Raw genomic sequence first — 23,301 nt, forward strand, 5'->3', positions numbered from 1 at the left:
CGCAATCTTTGTCCTTTCAGAACTTTTACTCCCCCTCCAGCTGGTGGCAGGGCTGAACGCAATCTTTGTCCTTTCGGAACTTTTACTCCCCCTCCAGCTGGTGGCAGGGCTGAACGCAATCTGTGTCCTTTCGGAACTTTTTCTCCCCCTCCAGCTGGTGGCAGGGCTGAACGCAATCTTTGTCCTTTAGGAACTTTTAATCCCCCTCCATCTGGTGGCAGGGCTGAACGCAATCTTTGTCCTTTCGGAACTTTTACTCCCCCTCCAGTTGGTGGCAGGGCTGAACGCAATCTTTGTCCTTTCGGAACTTTTACTCCCCCTCCAGCTGGTGGCAGGGCTGAACGCACACTTTGTCCTTTCGGAACTTTTACTCCCCCTCCAGCTGGTGGCAGGGCTGAACGCAATCTTTGTCCTTTCGGAACTTTTACTCCCCCTGCTGCTGGTGGCAGGGCTGAACGCAATCTTTGTCCTTTCGGAACTTTTACTCCCCCTGCAGCTGGTGGCAGGGCGAGTAAAAGTTCCCAAAGGATAAAGTGTGCGTTCAGCCCCAACCATTAGTCCAGCCATGCCAGTAATTCCTTGGCTCCTCTGGAAACTATTGGCTGTGACCGAGCTCCCGTGGATCCAGTAGCCTTGTGATTACTCAGAGCACCACCTCTCAGACCAGAGCCTTTTGGGTTTCCCTGTAAGAAAATCAGGAAGGAGAATGAATAAATTGCTTAATAAAAATCCCCAACACCAAATTTAGGAAATAAAAGTCTTTTTTTTTCATGCTGACATATTTTATAGAAAGAACTGAATAACATACTCTTTTGATTTAATGGCATTGATGACTGTTTATTGCCCCCAGTTGCCTTGCATGATGAAGTTCTCACTTTCCAGTGTTCATCCTTTGCAGTTTCTGAAAAAATATATGTGGCAATTAAATGTTTAAACAATATAATATAATATAAAAACTCTTCATTAAGTGCATTTTTTTTTACCCTTACTATACAAGAGTTATTTAATGTTCCTTTTTGACCTCTGTTAGCAGTCCCCTCAGATTGGACATCTGCATCTGAGTCTCAAGACTCCTCCTCAGCTGCAACAAAATAGTTTCAGTATTTAAACACTACAGTAATTTTTTGCTGACAGTGTCCAAATTGCATTAGTTAATGCAAAATAGACATATTTAAAATCCTTTACTTACAGTTGATGTTTGGTGTGATGTCTTCCAGGGATTTTCTTTTGAATTTATTCATTCCTCCTTGCAGAGCCAAAAGAAGTCTACTGACTTTTGCCATTTGGAGTGTTTCTTCAGGCAGTCTGTAAAATTCCCTTTGGACCTCAATATCATGTCCCATGAAAGTAGCGAGCTGGTCTAGTTCTTGGGTTTGTAGGTTTAAGAGTTGTGAAACTGTGGCTACATGCTTCCATAGTTTGATTGATGTGAGATTCTGTAGTTGTTGTGCTCCACAGCTTTCTGCAAATGTTTTAAGCAGTCGCATCCACGAATGCTCTCTTGGGATCCATTAAATGGTCGAGCAAAAATGTAGGGATTGGCAGGGGTATTCCAGCCTCTTCTCTAGTTTTAATCGGAAGTTCCACAGACTCTTGTATTTGTTGGGAACAGGACAGGCACTTTGCGGCCCCTTTTTCCCGGTACATCTACTCTGGTGAGACTCTCACAAAGCTTTTTTTCAAATGCTGAAAGGCTCTCCAAAACTTCATCGTGCGTACTGTGTTTGCTCCTTTGTAAATAAGTGTTGAGTTCCATTCTTGAGATTTCTCCTTCATGACGGTGATTGAACAGTATTAGCTGTGTCAGAGTGACTTGAGAAAGTTGACTCCACGAATTTTGTGTTGGCTGATCAATGAGATTTTGTTTGTGGACTACCTCAGGGCTTTTCAGATGGTCCTGGAGCTTTTTGATGTCTTCTGACAAAGGCAGTATTTGTGGCATATTCCATTTCTTTTGGTAAAGTGTTTTCAGGGCATTGGATGATACATGTGTTGTCTATTCTAGTTCAATTAATTTGATAAATTGCTCTGCTTTAGATTTTAAATTAACATTTTTTTGACGCAGTGCCTCTCCTTGCAAAATATATGACACTTTCACAAGAGAATGACGCAGTTTTAGTGCAGTTGAGTGCACTGTGAATCTGTTGGATAGTGCATTAAACCCAGTCATCTGTTTTACAGCCTCAAGGACTGTGTTGAATTTTCCTGGACAGATCAAGTCCTTCAAAAATACAACGTCTTTGTCAATGTTTCTGCCATCAGAACGAGTCCTGCAAGTTCTCTCATCTTATTTCTGATGTCTGCTCGATGCCGTCCACCTTCTCCATTTTTCAGGAACATTCTCTCTCCCAGTGAAATAATAAGGGAGTCTGCCTTTACTAACTGAGTTATATTGTCATAGTTCATGCCCTGGAGAACCGCCTTAAATCCAGTAGAAATCACAGTATCCGTGGGCAACATCATGGAAGAACTTGCCTGAACTTTTCTTGTGACCATGCCCTCTTTCAACTGGAGTTTGCAACGCTTATGATGTCTCCAGAGATCTGTCTTGACATATATAGCATAGCAAAACTTGCAAGGTAGGTAGTCGGTTGCAACTGATTGACTGGTTGCTTGCCTTTTTGGTATGATTTGTCCTTTTCCGGAAGACAGAACAGAACAGTTGTGGTGGTAGTTTCCCATGTTTCTTACTTTGGTCAACAACAAGGAGTGCATTGTTGATCCTTTCTTGTGAGCAAGTGCCTTAGCCACATCAGATTTGTCTGAATGCTTCTGTTGCAGATGTCTTGTGAGTTTTACATAAGGCTTTTCACAGTACAGACAATAATTCCTCTTGTCATAGACACGTTGATGTGCAGTGTTTGAAGACATTTTCACTGTGATATTATATTGTTGAGAGTTACTGTCATTTGAGGGCTGCTCAGTTTTAAAAGATGTTTTTCTGTGAATTGCTTGAGTTTTTGTAGTTTCTTCTTTCTCTGCTTGTGGGTCATCATCGCCTTGTTCATCTGACATTTCCAGAGTAAGGGAAAATTGTTCTTCAGTATTCTGAAAGATAATGTAGCGTATTAATTACTTTCCAAACAAGAAAATAACATGCTACATGCACCACTTTTTTTTACACAGTTATAATTGTCTTTACCACTACTTGAGTAACTAAACCCTTTATTACCATTTCACACTCAGAAAATTCCTCTTTTGTCGACAGAGATAAAGGCAGGGGATTACTGGCAGTAATGTCAGGCAAATCTGTGACCATACGCTCTGCAATGTTCATGTCATTAAAGGTTTCAAGGCAGAAATTTGTGGAATGGGGTCCATCCTGTAATAATAACAAAAAGTAGTGAATAAATATATATATCAGGTGACAATAAATATATGTATTTTGCCAGTTGAATAAAAAAGTACGGCAAAATCTCTACTGTGAAAAAACTTTATTTTCTTAAAGAAAAATTAACGTTATATTTCCCTACCCTACTTGAAAGAATTACTTACTTTATTTTTATTCTTAAACCCAGTGCTGTTCGTGTTTCCAGTATAATCAGGCTGATGGGGCCTGATGAAGTCCTCCTTTTCAGGTTTAACTCTTTTGGGCCTAATTTTTTTCTGTGGAAATGTAAAGATATACATATTATACATGGTTACTGTTTTGTAACTATTTGATTCAAAATGACTGTTTATACAAAAGGCAATAAAAAAGCATGGTAACATGGGTGAAATCATTGAAAGATTAAAGGGAAACTTGTTTAAGTATAGAACATACCTGTTCTAAGCACAAACAAGAGTAAAAAAAGCTCAAGGTTGGTTTTCTACCTCCTGGAATTGGAAAGGCAGTCAAGGCTTCCGAAGTGCCCAAAACATGTCTCTTTCTTAAGGGACCCAGATTATATACCCCTGTCTGGAATGCCCTCTCAAGAAGACATTCCAAATGATTGGTTCCATTTGTTTTTTAATGGTTGTATTCACCTACCAGGATCTTGCACATTGAGAATAACAAAAGACTGAATGGTTGCATTTGATTTTAAATGGTTATATTCAGAGGACTGTTTCACAAAACCCGGAGAGCTGGTTTTGTGAAACCAGCTCTCAATTCTGTACATGCACTTGTTGTATGTACATACACTTCTTGCAAAATACACGTACATACATCATGCACATTGCATGAAATATGTCATGACCTATAGGGCCTTAAGCCTGGCTATTGGTCTGGTCTGATACACAAGATAAATTACCATCGCAACTTATGTGGTTCTGCTTTTGTAAAACCGAATCATAATTCAGCCAAGATATCCGGAAAAACCCAGCCCCTCTACTATCCTGTAAAAAAGCCCTCAGGACATTCCAGACAACAAAAGAATGAATGACTGCATTTGTTTTTAAATGGCTGTCCTAAGCTATCAGAGTCCAAGTTATTGAAAAAAATGAAAGAACAAATAGTTGCATTTGTTTTTAAATAGTGGTACTCACCATCTGCACTAGGCAGAAGGCTGTTTGCTTCAACTGTATCATGTGTCAAACTATTGGCCCGCGGGCCGAATGTGGCCTGGAGGTGTAAAGATGAGTTATTGTACAAGTTTCTTAAGCTATTTGCTTTTACTGTCATCACTGTTTCTTAGACATCTTTGGTATTCACAAAACATTAGAATCCATATAAACTATTTTTATGAACACCAAACTGTTATAAGTACAAGCAGTTCAATCAGCAAGTAATGACTATGCCTTGATTCAATTGGATCTGAGGATGAAAAAAGGGCTTAGTTATCCTAACATCCGGTTAAAGCTCATTGTCACTCAAAGCTTTGTAATATTGGTGAGTTGATTTACATTACCTTATGCAAGGATGAGGATGGAAAAAGCTGTATAAGCAGTGAAATTTTTCATCCTCTCTCATTACCAGCAAAACAGGAAGACATGTTTTGAAAAGAGTTTTATTTCTAGACATCTGGAGAACGACCCCTCACCCATCCAAGCATTTCAAGAAGAAATGTGTCTCACAAAAGACAGAATAATAAAAGGCGTAGCTTCATTCACTTGAATTTGAATCTAAATTCAATGTATGTATGACTTTGAGTTGGGAGGATGGGACTGGCCGAATGCTCCATGCTAATTGTAACTGTTAGGACTTACTGTTGGGATCTGGAGAAGTTCCACCTTTCTCCAGCAGAGTTCGCAGTGGATCCTCCTGAGCTGAGCCTTCGACACACCTGAGGCGCATCTCATCATCAGAGGATCCTCCAGTATATAACCTGCCTTCAGACCTTGCCTCAACGCCGCATTGTTTATCCAGTTTGGTTAGCACCTGAGCCTAGCTTCTACTGAGAACCTTTGTTGCTCCTGATTCCTGATTGGATTCTAATCCTTCTTTGTCTGTGCTTTCAGGAATCCAGTTTCCCTTGTAAGCTCTGGATGAGCTTAACCTGCCGAGCCTGCCCTCTGAGCCAAACCTGAAGACTCTTCTCTGGATTCCCATGCCGCTCTGGACTAAGAGCTGGAAACCCAAAGCCAAAGTCTGCCCTCACGATAGAAGTAAGACGCTGAAGCGGTTATTGGACTCTGCTGAACTAAACAGTCTCTGGACCCAACAGTTCCTCTCTCAAAGCCAAACCCGGACTCCTCAAGGTATAAATCAGAAACTCTCAAACTCAAACTCATCTGCTCCGAAGCTAACTGAACTGTCATCCTCACAGACTCCAGTGAACCTGCCCCCAGGCCTGAACCAGTTCCTGTGTTTAATCCATGTGCTTGTGCTTAATAAAACTTGTTAAACTTTTCATTTGTTTCCGTGGTGTTCTGCATACTGGGCTTTTCTGAAACCCATCATGACACTTACAGTACGGTTCTTGGACTTACTGCAAGATATGATTAAACAAATCAAACATGTGTTATTGTATCTATTTTAAGCATAATTTTTTCTTTAACGAAGGTTTCTTCTGTTTTTCTAATAAATCATAAATTTCAGAAGGCTGTGCTAACATTGCCACTTTGTGAAAAACATAACACAACAAATATTTGAATTATTATAAAATTTTTCTTCCATTTAACTCATTGTTTTTGTATTCAACCATTTTGGAGTTTATATGAAACTTTCAGGTAACTTAGACTTGCGTTATTCTGTACCATCAATCAGGGGACCTCTGTCATTCAATACAAACCAAGCGGGGACATTTTATATAATGCAAATCAATGAAAAATGCATTCTGATGATTATAAATTGTTAAACTCTTAATATCTGAGCAAGACCTAGAGAAACAATTAGAACACACTTAGAAAGTATAGAATCAAATATGGAGAACCAACATCTAGTTTTATTAGAACAAGAATTCAGAGAAACCCTCCTAGTATGTTACTGACTACTTATTCTTATTCTAAAGCACTTTGTAAAGCCCTTTGAATCACATGGTTGCTGAAAATCAGAAATATACTTATTGCATCCTTCTTGATGATTTTAATATTGATGTCTCCGAGGATATCAATATTAGTGCACTACTATTAATAGTAGTACAAGTTCTGCTCCCTAAATGGTAGTGTAGTCAGTTTCATCTGTTTATGTGTGACTGGTGATGGTCTCCAGTTGTATGGTTGGGTAAGTAGCAGAAGTGTGCGTGTAAATAAATAAGAGATAGAGGAAAAATACAGAATCTCTTTAACCATAACATACCAAAAATGATCAAAAGCTACCTGTCATGACAGAGCGACGTTCACCGTCCAGCGCTGGGATTCACTCAGCTCACCGTAGGGATGAAGCAAAGTTCTGCTTTTATGATCTATTGGTCTGCTTAATCAGTTTTTGTTATGTGCAACATAGAAGACTGTTGCCTTCAGCTTGCCTTCCTCCTGAAACCTCTTTCAACACCTCTGGATGTGTTTTGGTGGTGGGGGGGAGGGAGTGGGCTTGTGTTAGCTCTGAATGTCCAGACCTGAATAAAAACTGTTTTTTCCACTCTGAGTTCACATAAGTCCTGTGTGGCAACTGTAAGTCAGTTCTGAGACATAAAAATCTTGCAAAACAAATGTAGCAGTTTAATGTTACACATATGATTGTCTTCATAATTTTCAAATACAAACAACTACTGAATAAAAACAACTTTAAAGAACATACTGCATTATTTGAGTATAAAACATTTACCACAGTGAAAACTAAACAGTCTAATATGACTTGTTTTGTTGAATTGTTTATAATCTAAAATTAAAATACTTAGTTCTTCATCATCACATCCATATTTACTTAACTGATTATGAATAAAAAGTAGTCTGGCCAGCAGGGAGGCAATAGTTCCTCTCTATTACTGTACCTGATAAGTACAAATCTTTTTGCATCTCCTTATCTGGATAATGCACACAAGAAAGATTGTTTGGATTTTAAACGTTGGTAAATACATTAATGTGAAGCAATGCTTGATAAAAAAAATAAATAAATAGATACAAAAAAACTGCCAAACCTGTGCTATTGTTACTTTTTTTAATACAGGGTTCCAATGAGTTTTACAATAAGCGTTTGTTCTAGTTTTTTTTCCATTAACATATCAAACATTTCAGGCTTTTACAGTGTTGCACCTTACAGAGTCACTTAAATCTTTTTTGGCACCTTTTGTCTGAGGAAAACAAACTGCCTAATAATTTTGCACACCTTCATAATGGGTGTTGAGCTTTATAGGCCCTTTCCTACCGCATTAAACAAATACATATTAGCTGATATGTTTATATTCAATAAGCATTCAAGTTTATACAGCTTAGAGTTTTAAAATATGCATAGAAATAATGATACAGGTCAAAACAAAAACTTGCCTTATAATTGTGCACACAGTCTATATGACCACAGAGTAACTGTTTTCCGGAATTGTAAGCAAAAAAAATGCAATGTATTTCTTTTAAATGTTACAGAGGAAAAATGTAATTTTGTTATGTAAAAGATCTTCGTCTTAACCCTATATCAACATTTGTTATTAGATGGCTTTTTTCTGAGCACATGGCAAAATTACTGAATAATCACACTACGCATCACTTACAATCTTACAAAATAAGATTAAAAAAACAAAACAGGATTTACAGACAGAAAGACTGAGAGAGAGAGCTAAGTATTAACATACATATTAGAAAAAATTATTATGGCCATCAGTACCTATGTGAGATAAAGTATAGTGTCTGATCTTTGTAGACAGACAGACAGATACTAGATAAGTGACATTTACCCTTTTATAGGTGCCCAGTACACTAAAGCTTACAAGACACAAGAAAAACATACAAACAAACGGATAGGCATAAATATTCTTTAAATAGATATTTATCCCCATCCGTTAATATCAAGCATTTTAGTAAATAAATAATTTGTCAACTTCAAGTACAACGGACAGTAAAACAAAAACGGACTTCACTCTCATTTTCCTCCAGATCAAACAAGAACATCTTTGGTCTTCCTCTGGGACTGAACCATAACATCCAGTCTCCAAAGCCAAAGTGCCAGATCTGAACTTGGTACACATGGACCGTTGTTTTTTTAGGCAAGGTCAATGATGCACATGGGTCAAGACCATATAGGCATCCTTTAGTAAAATGTAAGTAAGTTACTTATGTTTATTTGAGATATCAACTGCCCATTAAACTTCAAAATTAAATAGTTTAAGCTATTCAATTTTACATCTCATCTGATTCGGTACATTATTCCTATATGTGCCAAATATCTCAAATATCTTCTCCATACGTCTGGCCCAAGTATTCCTATTTGTAAAATCCCAAAGGATTTTGTGTTGTGTTAATCTATGATCTGATATAGTAATGAACCTATTCCACTATCTAACCTTATCTGGAATATGGTAAGATATTGCAGATATGTAACTTCACATGGTCAAACCATATCTCCATATAATGTATTTTAGGAGTATTTCTATGTACATATAAGAAATATAACAAGGTTCTACACTGAACTTTTTCACCGGGAGGTTGTTGACAGTAACGCCAGACTCCGGCACCGTAATCAAATACTGAGCAAAGACCTACACAATTCAGTTCGTAATTTCTTTCTTCTTTATTTGCTCATCCTGAAGTGAATATGTCATTACATTCTATCTCAGTGGGGACTGGTGTCACTCTGCACCAGCCAACAGTAGACCCCTGTCGTTCTGTACAAACCAAGTAGGGACCTTTAGTTTTCCTTTAATGGCTTTGACATGGGTTGGAACCAAAAAAAAAATAAAAAATACACACATATTTAAGAATTTTATAACCTCAGTGGAAAATACAAATTCAAACTTTGTAAGATCAGAACCACAAGAAGAATTATTTGCATTTCAATCTGTGGTTTGAAACTATGAAACATTTTAATAAGAGGTGTGTCATGGTTCGAGAATACCAGTGTTGTTTTGTACAGACTTGCTTGATATAAATATGTCTAAAAAACATTATTTCAGTTAATATCTGCTATATTCACCCATCATGGAGTGTGTATGGTGCTCCATCCTATCTTAGTGGAGACTTGTGTCGTTCTTCACCAGCCAGCAGTGGACCCCTGTCGTTCTTTAGAAACCAAGTGGGGACCTTTTGTTTTCTGTTATAGGTTTGACATGGGTTGATGTTAGGAATCCAGTTTGTGTGGGTTGTGTTTTTGTGTTGTTCTCTCCCTCCACCACCAGGTGGTGCCCTGTTCTCGTTGGTCCTCCCACACACCTGCGGCTGGTTGGCTCATTACTGAGGACTACTTGAGTGGTGGACTGTCACTACCTCAACGCCAGAGTGTTTGCTAGTTTCGGGTACTCTAGCCAAGCTGAGTTTTGCTGAGTCTAACTGAGTCTTTGTTTGCGCTAAGCCTAACCCTAATTTTGTCTTTGCCTTTTCGACAGGAAGCCTTCCTGCAAGCTGGATGTTTGGCCTTCTTCCCCTGAAAGGATTGTTTGAGTTTCACACTGAGCAGGGGATTAACCTCCACAAGTTCCGTTCAAGTCCTCCTGGATTCCCAAATGACAGTCGACTTAATAGCTCCTCAGGTTCCAACCAAGTCTTGACCTGTCCGCCCTCCAACGAGTCTCTACCTCTGGTTAAACCCACACTAACTGGATTCTGGGAGAAGAGGTCTTCTTAACCAACGTGATTCCCATTTTCTCTGTCTTTCCAGCCATCGCTCAAATTTCCCACAGATCCTGAGCTAACCGCTGATACTTCCCTTCCCTCTTCCAGTTCTGGTTCACCAGCCCACTGAGTTTCCTGAATCCAACCCCCGCTGTCCTTATCAATAAACCTGTTCAAACTTTTACCCTGGTGTGTTTACTGCATGTGGGTCAGATCTCTTAAGAAAATCGTGACAGATGTAAAATTATCTTTAATAAAATTTGCTCTGCAAATTACTTTTTGTTCTGACCAAGTTGTGCTGCAGATCCCTTCACTATTGGAATGTCATTTCCCATACCATTTAAACTTCCCATGCTGAGGAAACAAATCAGACAGAAATAGTAACACCTTAAGTAGTTCTGATTCACCTGACATATTTTTGTCTTAAAAAAATTTGACCCCCTATCTCCTGTTGGATGGAGGTTAAGCCCAGCAGTATTGTTTTATATCATGCAACACCCAGCAGCACAGGAAAAGCATTAGCGCTCCCTTATCACACAAGGTTCGTACAACCTGTGCTGGTGAAATTATGCAATAGTGTGATTTTTGTTTGTTGCTTGGGTATGATTGCGATCCCTCCAGAATTGCCATTGAATGTAAATAACAAGTTAGAAAAATGAAAACAGAATCAGAAAATCAAGAAAAAAAAGGGAAAACCTTTAATTAATATAAATTACATTTAAGTTTATATCCATATTTGCAATTGTAAGAATATTTGAGCGATAATGAAGTGCTTAATAAAATGCACAAAATTTTGCATAGACCAAATACTGTAATATGGTATGAATTATGTCAAGGTTGTAGATTCAGAAGCACGAAGAGATGGATGAAATGCTTATATTTGTATGCCAGCAGATCCTGGTAGACTAGAATATTTCAATTTTTCTGCAGCTGTTTGTTTTGCTTTAGATCTCAATTTGTTTACATGAAAAACATATCAGTTTTGAGTTATTTTTTTTAAATGCTTTCTGTCTTCACCTGGTTGGCTTTCACCTCAAAAGCACAAAAATTTGCCATTTCATGCTAATAAATGTCTGTTGACAGAAATAGTGATATCTGCATATAAATGACTACATCTTCCCCTTGACAGATATCTATTATCTGTAAATTGTGCATATAAATACCAGTCTGATTAAAAAAGTGTGTTACTTTACTTAAAAATGTTACAATTTATATCTGATATAACTTGTGCCTCCAGCAATCACTAAAGATAACGAAAAGATTTAGCTTTTTGGATACTATTATAGGCATTCTATATTTGTTATGAAACCTAAATTGGAAAAATGTTTAAGTAGTACCTTATCATCATCATATGCCAGGGAATTTTTTTTCATTATTTATTCAGCTGCATCAGAGCAGCTGTTATGATCTATGATCATTAAGAGCAGTGTTATGTTCACCCTCAATTTAATGAGGGTAATAAAACTAGAGCAAAGAATTTTCATAGAAATTAGCTGATTCATTGTGTGTTGAATTCTGCTCCATTTTGTTCCCCTTCTCACTATATTCAAAGTGAACTGCTTTAAATAAATGTTCCCAAATGGTGTAAAAAAAAAAATGCACATCATGCACATATTTTCATTGCATATTCATATGTTTCTGTGCAGAAAAGATTTGTGTGCTTCTCAGTTGCACATTGTTCATGCATTTAGCCCCAGGTCTTGAGGAACATCATTAGAGCACATAGCCTTCTCTATGTGCATCAAAGTCTCACAGCATTTTGTGAATTTACATTAACCACATTTTACTCATTTGTACGCTAGGACATAACTCTGTTTTCCCATGTGGATTGACATTGACATGAAATATTTCATGGACAAATTACAAATTACAACAGAACAGTTAAAGTATATTGGTTATCTCATCACTTACACATATATATAGAAAATTGTTGACATCCGCCAATTATTTGCAGAAAAATTCTGCATTTTGTTCTATAAATGTTTTATTTTTTGTCATTTTGCAAATTGATACGATTCTGACTTTAAATTTGACCACCAAAGAAAGTTTTTTTTTTTTTTTTTTTTACTGTAGACTAAAGAAATAAACGCAAAGGGTAGGTTTTGGCTCCATTTTCAATTCAAACGGTTTTTAAATTATTTTTACATTTATTCTGTATTGATATTCAACAAAGCCAGAACATACATTCCATTTAAAATTAATTTAGGGATTGGAATCATAACCAAACAGCCTGCGGTGCATTAAAATATTTTTGGACATTTTAAGGAACTAATTGGTAAATTATCAAGGAACAGTAAAGTGTGCAAAAGTTGAGTATATGACAAACTTGATATCTTCAAAGAGTAGCAGACCCTAAGTCCTGTTTAATATTTTAGAGATGGTTGTGAATCCTGTTGAAACTAATAATGCAGTATTTTAACAAACTTTGTGTGACAGCTTTAATAATTGTTTTAATGTCTGTTTTATTAAAGGCTCAACTAATCCTGGTTTGATTCTTCTCTGAACTCAGCTCAGGCTGTTTCTTAAAATACTCTAATTTTCCACTTGAATTTCTTCCAACAAGTTCTCCTAAAGATTCCTTTGGCATGGTTGTGCCTTATTTACTAGGAATTAAATTATAAATTCAAACTTTTGTCCTGAATTGCTTAAATTGATTTGGAAGCAAATCAGAAAAAAAAACCTGACTTTAAGCTATATACCACCATATGGAAATGGCACTAGTAAGAACTGTTTATGGGTGTTTTGTTTCTGATTCTGGTAGCATTTGATGTTGTCAGTCATATAATCTTATTTTGTGTCGTGAGAACCATGTTGGCATCAAAAAGATATTGCTTTACAAGGGTTTAAATCATATTTGGAAGGCTGGCCTTTTTCCTCTAATGTGATCTCACTCAGCTGTGGAGTGCCACAGGTTTCTATCTTGGGCCCTTTACTGTTTTCTTCGTATATGCTACCATTTGGGCCAATATTTTAAAGGCATAACAACCCATTTCAATATTTTTTCATTATATCATGTATTTGCAGATATGTATCTGCTTTTAAGGAAATGTGAAAATTCAGCTTGAACGTCAGAAGGAAGTGAAGAGCCTAATTCTAAATAACTCTAAAACGGAAATTGTTGTGTTTGTAAATCCATTTCATGTCACTGCCTTGGACACACTAAGTAGTAACTGCTTTTAACCTTGGTGCGATTTTGGATACCTATTTTAAATCTGACAAGCATATAAGCGCAGTTGTCAAATCTTCTTTTTCCAGTTGTGTTTTCTTAGTAAAGTAAAGCCCTCTCTGCCTTATGTTGGTCTAGAGCATGCCTCTCATGTCATCATTACATGTATTTTGGATTATTGTAATTCTTTGTATTGTGATCATGCCTCTATTCATTGCCTGCTGGTGGTTCAGAATGCTGCAACTCGTTTACTTACAGGCATGAAAAAGCAGGAGCACATTTGATGGCTTCCCTGCGCTGGCTTCCAGTCAGCTACAGGATGTTTTATAAGATTTTGTTTATGGTTTTTAAAAGTTTAAACGGGTTATTGCCTCTCTATCTTTATATCTTTGCCAGTATTCTGCAGTCAGTTGCTACAGACCTCCGACCCCCAAGTGGCCTTTGGATTAGCTCAAGAACAGAGCAGAGAGAGCTTCATGGGCTTCTGTAGCTGAACAGCTGCATCCAAGCCATACATCACCAAGTGCAGTACAGAGTGTTGGATGGAGTGGTGCAGTGGTGGAGTGGTAACTGTATATTTAACATTTGAATCATGTATTAGATAAATAAATAAATGTTAAGTCTGTTCTTTCAAGAAATTCAAATTTATGTATTTCATGATATATCTTGACCCTCTGTATACCTCAGGGAGGATTATGTGTTGGGTTGTTGTTTTGTTTTTCCGGGAGCTGGGCTTTAATCCTGCTTTAGCAAATTTATAGATTTAGTCAAATTCCATGTTCCCAAACTTGTGGTTACCGTTTGGAGTTGGCCACTTCTTCCAACATAACTGTGCATCAGTACACAAAGTAATGTCCCTAAATACTTCAGTATAGGTGAACTTAGGCTTGCACAGAGTCCTGGCATAAACCTGATAGAAAACCTTCGTCATGCATTATGAAGACTAAGAGCGAGATAGTCTTGACAAACTTTAGTCTATGACCTCCCACCTGTACCTCTAGAAGAAAGAACTAGAATTGCTATAAACATGGTTCTAAAGCTTGTTGACAGAAGAGCAGAAGTTCAAACTGTATGGACAGCATGGACCAACATAGCATTAAACCCTGTGGATGAAACGTTAATCAAGGCAGGTGTACGAATACTTTTGGTAAGGTATTGTATTTACACATAGTTTGGGCAAATCTTCTAAAGAGAAACATTAGAAACAGCACAAGGATTTAACATTTGGAAGCCACTTTTCTCCTTTTTCTATAAAAATAGACTCTATAATCACTGAGTCATCCAGTTAACTTAGTTAAATGCCAGAAGCACATCCTTCTCTATTTGAAAATTGTATTATTATTTCTCTCCAGGTTAATTTGTCAGTGTCCCTACAAACAATAGACGATTCAAATGTTATTTATTGAAGTGTGTTTGAGAAAATCCACAGAGTAAGCCTGCTTGTCTAGCAACTGAGCTCATAGAATCCGAGAAAAGAGTGTCTCATCCCTTCAGCCTCTGTTTTCCTTTTTCTCTCTCTCCTTCTCAGAAGCTGACGGATATCTAGCACTACGTCTTCACTCAGCCATGCACGGCTTGCCCCCTCCATTTCCCTGCTGGGAGGTCAGCTCTGTTCCGTGTCTGTTGAAAAGCTTTCACAACAGTCTCAGATTTAGCCATTCTGAGCCAACAGCAGGTAGAGTCACTGTTTCCTGGGTCTAAAATGTTCATTCTTACCCATGACTTTGAGGTGTTTTCTACGATTAGGAAAAATATGAAGAATAATGCCTTAAAGTGAAAGGCAGCTTTTGAAAATACAAACTAAATGTTAATATCATTTTCTGCCTGCTTTTTAACACATCAGCAGTATTTGAAATTCCATATCCTGAATTATTAGCTTGTAAATTCTGTCCTGCTTTTCAGTCTATGTAGGTAACAGCATAATTATTTGAGTGTGCAGCTACCTCTGGGATAAACATTTTGCAAATTTGAAAATGATAACCTCGATGAATGATATCTTTATTTTTTTTCTAATGTTTTTTAATAGGAAACAAATCAAAATTAACAGGCAAAGCACAGAACATTAAACCATTTCACCGCTTTGAGGTCTACATTTCCTGGCAGAAAAGGAAATGTAAAACATAAATTATAATGTTTATACGAGGCTGATTTGGGCTACTTTGTTCTAAAGCCTGTCTGAGAGTAATTGCTTCTGTGGCTCATTCACTTTATTGGATGTGTCTCCAGTGGCCCTATGTTCCATCTCCATGATGCCAGTTGCTTTGTTTGGCTCTACAGGGCACTAAATTGCAGCAAAGATATTAAAATGTGTACTGTGTAATTAAAAATGCCAATTTTAAGAGTGGGAGTTAATACGGCCGGGGAAGGAACATCACATACTACTGCAAGAGTCCTGAAAAGGCATTTACACATCAGGAAGAGCATTTTAGACAAAAATGGTGTGCACATGATAACGCTGCACTGCATAGTGAGTGTTTACTGTACACGCAGCATCTCTGCGACTTGCACAGTGAGCATTTCGTTCATGAGTCACCACTGTCTTCAGCCCCAGGCTCAGCATCCAGCCAGCTGAAGGAGGGGATTCATGTTTTATTTTAGTCCCTCTAATATGCCGTGAAGACATCATTATCTTGAACACGTTGTATTCCAGAGCCTTGGTTGTTTAAATGCCACAGAAGATGTGGATGACACAAACAGCTTCACCCCCATCACCGTCAGAGAGATCATTAGATGTGCAATTTAGCGTGCATCATTAGACGTGGCTTTTTGTTATTGCTAACCTCAGCAGTCTGTGGCTCAGCGCCCCGTCCTTGGTGGGAGAAGGATGTTATCTTTTATGTCATGCACACACCAGCGCTGCCCACAGGGAAGAGGTGAGTTTGCAAGAAACTTGGCTGATTGAGGGCACAGGGCACATGGAGGTCTGTACACAACTACAGTTGCTGTGAATATTAAAGATGTCTCGCAAGAGACTTTTTTTGTCAGCTTCCTCTCCCTTTTAGAAGAGTCATAAATAGCACACAGTGGGAGAGATCTTCCCTCAAGTGTTTCCATGCCATTAACATTTTTCTCTTTACCTTTTTTAAAACAACTGCTAAAATCATGTGACATATTCCACCAAGTAGCGGATCCAAACAAGGAAACTTGACTCAATGATATATATGCTTTGGCACTTCCTTTAAATGAATGTGATTGTGAAACTTGAATATTTAGTGTAAATGCAGCTCCAGCACTGAAAGAAAATGATCTGAACCAAGATATTGTCAAAAGATTGATGAGACAGCTACCTGGTTCCAAGCTGCACATTTGAAGCCTAAACATTAAACCTAATGAGTTAGTATATTTTATGATGTACACAAAAATGGATGCTTTATTTAATAATCTTGTTCCTCTAACCACATTGTCTCATAAAATCATCAAGGCCTTTACAGGAAGTGCTTTAACAGCACATGTGGAGAATTATATGTGGAAATACATTTCCACATGCCCTTAGTTCAGAAAATGTATTTCTGTTATACGAGAAAAGAAAACTGAAAAATAAACATTTACATCAGTTTTATACTGCAGCAAAAAAAGCATTTTAAGTCACCTTTACAAATTAAGTTTATATAAACCATCTATATCTTATTTATATAGTCATTTCAAAACAACCCAAGCATACAGTCAAGTTAAAATTGACTTAGAATTATGTTCCTTGACCTATGGTCAATTGATTTCAATACAGTTTTTTTGTATAGCGCCAATTAACAACACATCATCTCAAGGCACTTTACAGAGACTATTTTATCCAAAACATCCAGTCAGATTGCTTAAAAAATGTCTATCTCAGTAAAAGCTGCTGATTGCATTAAGTCATTGACTTTGCAGGACACGCTCATTCTGTATGAGTATAGCTAAAATAGATAGTGTTTGCCTGCATTGGTGTCAGTGAATCTGCAGCAATTCCTTAAACTGAGCTTGCATGCAGTGACAGTGGAGAGGAAAAACTCCTGTTTAACAGGAAGAAACCTCCACTAAAACTTGCCTCAGTATGAATAACCTGCTTATGCTGACTTGCCGTCTAGCAGAAAGAAGCACTGATCCATAAATACTTTTGATGTTAAAAAAGGTAACGGTAAACTAGTCCCATAGCTGTATAGAAAAGAAAAAGTTAAGCATAAGCGATCTGAGCCTGTTTTCATGCCAAAGCGATGAAAGAGATCACATCCAGTTATTCACAGTAAAAGATGAGCCCATAGCAATGTCTAGGAGAGAAACTGGGCTAAACAAACACAAACAAGGCCCAACTCTGTCCATCTTTAATCTAATCTGGCTGATATTTCTCTCCTTGATGGTCAAACAACCAAACAGAAATGGACCAGATTAAGTTACTATGATGAGAAAAAGCAAAGAGAACATAAAATTATGGCTTGAACAAGAAAATACCACAGAATGGTAGATAGAATGGTAAAAGTGGTCCCTATGTCCTCCAGCACTCTAAGCCTATACCAGCATAACTATGGCCATAACTTTCATTTAAATTTTTTAAATTTTACTTTTTAGTTTTAAGCCTAGACTTAGAAGTATAAAGGGTGTCTGCCTCACAGACTAAAACTTGTAGTTGGTTCCACAGGAGAGGAGCCTGATAACTAAAAGATCTGCCTCCCATTCTACTTTTAGAAATTCTTGCAACCACTAGTAAACCTGCAAATTGAGACATAAGGAATGATCAGATCTCTGATATAAGAGGAGGTTATTATTTAGGGCTTTATGCACAAGAAGAAGGATTATTCCGAATGCAAATAAAATTTCATATTATATTAAGTTTGTCTGTATATATCATATTAAGTTTGTTTGTATACTATGATTGAAACATGTATGTGATGTATCAGACAGTGAAACTAGATATAAGTTGGCACAAAATTAAAGTTTTATAATACTCAGAGGAACAATACTGTATATGACAGAGAATTCACATACAATATTTGTAGAAATTATACAATATAACACTTAAATGACTGAGCTGGAGAGAAACTATTCAAGAAACAAAGAAACTGCTTGTGGTCTAAAATATAAGACATGTATGAACTACAACCAAATCAGTTGATACAATGAAAATAAAAGGCATGAGTTTGCAAAATGCAGGTTCCAGATTATTGTTAAACAATTAGGATTTTTGCCAATTACTTTAAAAGCTATATTACGATTTTATAAAAGTTTACACATTTTATTTCTGGATGACACTAGGATGAAAGATTTCTGTGCTAAAACTAAAAATGTCTCTCTTCCAGCATCCTTTTTGATTTAAAAACATTCCTTAGTAAATCGGTCAGGCTGGGCTTTAGCTGTTTAAATACATGATAATAAACTGAAAATGTAAATCTAAGGTTTTTTGTTCATATATGTAAAGGTTAAGTGTCTTAAATTAAGAAAATCCAAAATATATACATTACTTTTTTGTTTCCTGTCTATAACAATAACATTTCTTCAACTTTAAGGACTGCTCAGTGTTGAAGTGAGCTTTATTAGAATTACCTAATTGCTTATTATTGCACTCTATTTGTAAAATGTGAAGTAAATAAGCAATAGGGTTTGAGTTGATATGTAAATGTTCTTATGGCATTTCACAATGGATGCCAAAATGTCATTCCTTGTCATCACCTCAATAAAGCCACCAAGTTCAACTTTGCGACCTCAGACTCACAGAGTCGTTGAGAGACGTATCCTAAGTCGCGCTCCCTAAAAATGGAGCAGCTACTGCATCAGTAACCTGATTATCCCAGCTGTCAGTCTGGATAAGGCCTGGCTTTGGGATCAGCACTTCCTCTGATTCTCACTTCAAGATAAAACTGGTCCTCCTGAAGACGAGAGGCAACATTCGAGCAGGACAGACACAGACACTTGAGAAAAGACATCACCAGGATTAAAGTCAGTGGGTAAGAAAATTGTTTTTGTTTTGTTTTTAACAGTGATGTCTTTTCTTCATTGGATTTTAGGCTATACTTTGGGGCTCATTCTACTGTTTCAATGCGTTTTTCTGTCTTAAAGCTGCATGCCACAGTGTTGATCTCATACTTTTGCCCTCTTGTTTTGGAGAATTAATTGTTGTCTGATGCTATTTTACTAAATAAGACTTGTGTTAGGATTATTTTTCAGCCTTATCATAGCTAAATAACTTGCCTTACAAGCACAGTTTGAAGATTATATGAGACGATGTACTGTAGGAGCCTTAGAAGAAGGCAGCCATTAACTGAGGGAAGGGAAACAGGATACAACTAGTGGGTGGGCCTTAGTTATTGTTACTGTGGACAACAAGTGTCTCCTTTATGTTTTCCTTGCCTATAAATGGGGGAGGTTCATAGCATGAGTCTTTCTCTGCAGGGAAATCAGTTTTGTGCCTGTTGTATTTATGTATTGTTCAACAAGCTCCCCATGATGCTGGATTAATCTTTGCATCGTCAGAACGGATTAAACTTATTTACACTTTGTAGGCATACAACAATGGCTGACTTCATGCCAGGTAATGCCAACAAGCTGGTCCAGAGTCCAAAGACAGACGTACAGGATGGGAGCAAAGTTTCAGCTGAGTCTGCATCAGCAGCAGTGATCAAAGCAAGACCTGCAGACCTGGGACTGATTCGAAGTTTGTCAAAGTCAGACTCTGACTTGTTGTCGTCTCCAGTCGGAGAGGAGGACGGAGGTCTGACAAACCGCAGTGGATCTGTGGCAAACTGCAGTTCTGGCCAACCATCAGTGGACCGCATGCCTTCCTATGCTTCTGAATGGGATGAGGTAATACACAAGTTCCTGGAGTGAGAAACAAATAGTAGAGTATAGATGTCAGTGGCAATTACGCTTTGTTTTGTGTTCCTGAATGAGACGAAAAGAGAGAATGATGAAAGAAGGAAGTAAGGATCAATGGGGGAAAAATGAACAAATGTTAGGTGCGGATTTCAGAAAAGGAAATTAGCAGCTAAGAGGAGGAGAGCAGAGGCAGTAGTGTGATCTGGAGTCCAGCTGAAGCAGCGATGGAGTAACTTTACCCAGGCTGTCGGCATGCCTGCAGGCGAGTGCTTGAATGCATGAATGGCTTGATCACTTGCACCGACCTCCCTGTAGCAGCCCTGGCATCCAAGACTAATTGGGCTTGTGCTGTCATACCACATCCATTCAGTACATGTCTCAGGGGCCAACCCACGCTTCCAGTGTCTCCTCCTGCTCTTTTCTGGCTCCTTTGCTCCGTCTTGCACCATCTAATTTTCAGTCCCCTGTCTTTGCACCCCTCCCAACCACCCATTCATGCCCTTCACACCTGTCCCACCTTTTTCATTGTCAATCATATTCACAAAACTTTTGACCTCTAATCTTTGAGCATTTGGATAACCAACTTCTTCCTTTAACAATATAAATGATTTAATGTAAGTTAACATTTTTGTTTCCAAAAACGTATATTTTTGAATATGAACACAGCAAAAAGAATATAGTCAAGAATAATGTCTGCTAAAATTAAGCTCCCTGTGCTAAGAACAGGAAACACTTTCTTAATGCTTCTTCTTGAAAAATGGTTTGATTTTGGGAGTGAACAATTAAAAGTTGTTCTTACAACATTTTTCTCCATCCTGAGCAGTGGATCATTGCAGCTGTATAAAAATAATCACAGTCTGGGAAAAAATGCTTTATAACCTGAGCGTTGTACGGCATTTTTTTTTAATAATGTGCTTTAATAAACATCTTAGATCTGCACCTATTTTTAGGTTAAATAACACATAGGTGAACTCCACCGACTGATTAGCAGAGTTAAGGTAGTTTGTTTCACTGGATTTTAAAAAGGAAAGAGAAAAATAGCATGCTACATCTTAGAGATTGAATTTGTTAAAAATGTGAAAATCATATATAATTTTCCTTCCTCTTAGCTATTATATACAAACACAAAAAATGAAAGGCAATGAGCAGAAGGAGCTAGGCATATCTATCAGTTGGCAAACAGTAAAATAATAGAAAGTCTTTGACTCATATATTCACAATTCTAAAAATTATTTAATGAGCTTAGCAATTTCGTTCTTATATGAGGCCAGAATTTTCCTCACTGTTATGGAAAACATGTCGCTCCAATACTGAAGGATGATGACAAAGTTGGTTGTGTTTATTAAGATGTAATCAGCAGCCAAGGCTGTTCCAGAGATCCACATTAAAGTGTAACCAAAGGTTTTTCTTATTTTACTATGTGCCATCATTTACTGTACAGGTGCTGTCCCATTTAGACAAGCTGAAAAAAATTCCTTCACACTTTCAGTTAAGAAAACAAAGAGCTACGATCTTAGACGCAGTGGAGAAATACACAATTACACCCTCTTTAAAAAGCAACGCCATATGCAGCATATTTTGTTCATGTTTACACTGAAAATTCCTTTAATCTCAAAGTAACCTTACTAGAACAGCGAATAATTCATATTCAGACAAATTCACTTCAATCCCATCCTATTATGCAGTCAGATTCAGATTTAATGTAATCTTCATAGAGCTTAAAATAAGTCCAAGTATTAAAAAAAACAGACTTATTTTAAACCTGCTACTTTGTAAAAAGCATTCTAGTAAAGGAAACCATGATGTTTGCATTAAGTTCTGACTTCTAATTGATTTCTCCCTGGATCAGATTATGATCTATATCTGTTCATGATTTTACGCCTAAACGTATGTTATCTTGATCTGAGAACTGCTTTGCACACAAAGGCAGCCCTGACCACATGCAGCAGATTTGTACAATCTCACTCTTAAAACTGTGTCACCACAGAAAGCAGAGAAAACGCTTAACTTCTGCTTGTATTTATGTTTTTCCTTCTCTGTCATCTCCCATGCTCGTTTCCTGCTCTCTGCTCCAACCCTTTGCTCTCTGACACACACTGTTTGTTCAGGCCGTTCTGGGTGGGGTGTCCTGTTCTCAAGGGCATCCTGTTTTAGAGCTGCATCAGATGTCTTTTTCTTTCCCCTCAACATCTCAAAGAATTTGTTTTGGTAGCCAATGTGGATGTAGGGAGGCGACATATGTTGCCTGCATGACTCCTCCAAGTTAGTTGCAGGCACTTTGTTAAGCTTATATTAAAGGACAAATGGCCATGAGAATGATCTGTCATGAAAATTATGTCTATTTTAGTGTTTCTTTTTTCTTCAGAGTCAGAACCTTTCCTCTGTTTTTAGTAAAAATGGCTTACAGGTCTTTGGTCAAAGCTTCTCCCAATAGTTTGCTTGGTCTTTGGTCAATTCCTTCTGAGGGATTGCCTTCAAGTCAATGAGTCGATGCAATCAACTGGTATTCCTTAGCTAGAAAACTTTGAACCAATCTGTCTGTATGATCTGGTTGAATGGTAAAGTGCCTTGAGATGAAGTGTGTTGTGAATTAATAAACTGAATTAACAGAAAATATCCATTTTGTGGTCAGGTTTGTGGGATGCCTTTTCTACACACAACTTTTCAGCTCTTCCTCATAATGCTATTAACTGTCAAACCCATTCTTTTCTAATTAAATTCTCTTCAGACCCTGAATCATATCATGCACAGAGTGATTATACGTTTTCCGTCACTTGGTAGTATTTGCTCCTCCTGAGCATTTGCTGACAGTAGATATTCATTTGCATTGCAATCCCTCACATTGAAAATGTATGCAGCCATAGGGGAGACTAAAAAGTCCCTTTTAACATGGATCCAGCATTACCAGGCTAAGGCCGACTGGATGTTAGCCTGGAGGATAAATTAGTTATGTTTCCCAATGCTGTAAACATTTGTATAATAAATACATTTAAACAAAAAGGCAAACAAAACAAAGCAGCAGGCAAACAAAGCTGCAGGTGTGTCTCGGACCATGGATCTCAAAGGGAAAAAAGGAAGATAGCTGATGAGAAAAGAGGATTCAAATAGACCGAATCATTTGCTTTCCTCACCAATGCGGAAGGATTGCCTGCATTTTTGCTTTGTAATGAGAAGTTGTCAAAAAATAAAAAGGAAAATTGGAAAAGGCATTTCCAGGGAAGGCTAAATATGCAGCCGACCACCAAGCTGGGAGTGAGAGAAAAAGTGTGATTACAGAACTTCTGGATAAATTA

General features: G+C 37.5%; 1 protein-coding gene across 8 annotated transcripts in view; it reads left to right on the forward strand.

Moving 5' to 3' along the window:
• Nucleotides 1–18,995: 18,995 nt before the first annotated feature.
• Nucleotides 18,996–23,301, forward strand: part of anks1ab (ankyrin repeat and sterile alpha motif domain containing 1Ab) — a 74,036-nt gene continuing 69,730 nt past the window's right edge. For all 8 annotated transcript variants that reach the window (XR_005279429.1, XR_005279430.1, XM_038270550.1 and 5 more), the window contains exons 1-2: nt 18,996–19,140; nt 19,696–19,996. Coding sequence is in view for 6 of the 8 variants with exons in the window: in XM_038270550.1 (XP_038126478.1) it covers nt 19,706–19,996 (291 nt within the window). In the remaining 2 variants the exon portion in view is untranslated. The remainder of the gene's footprint in view (nt 19,141–19,695; nt 19,997–23,301) is intronic.

The sequence above is a fragment of the Cyprinodon tularosa genome, unplaced genomic scaffold (assembly GCF_016077235.1).
Source record: "Cyprinodon tularosa strain WSP-4 unplaced genomic scaffold, ASM1607723v1 ctg767, whole genome shotgun sequence".
Classification (NCBI taxonomy): Eukaryota; Metazoa; Chordata; class Actinopteri; order Cyprinodontiformes; family Cyprinodontidae; genus Cyprinodon; species Cyprinodon tularosa.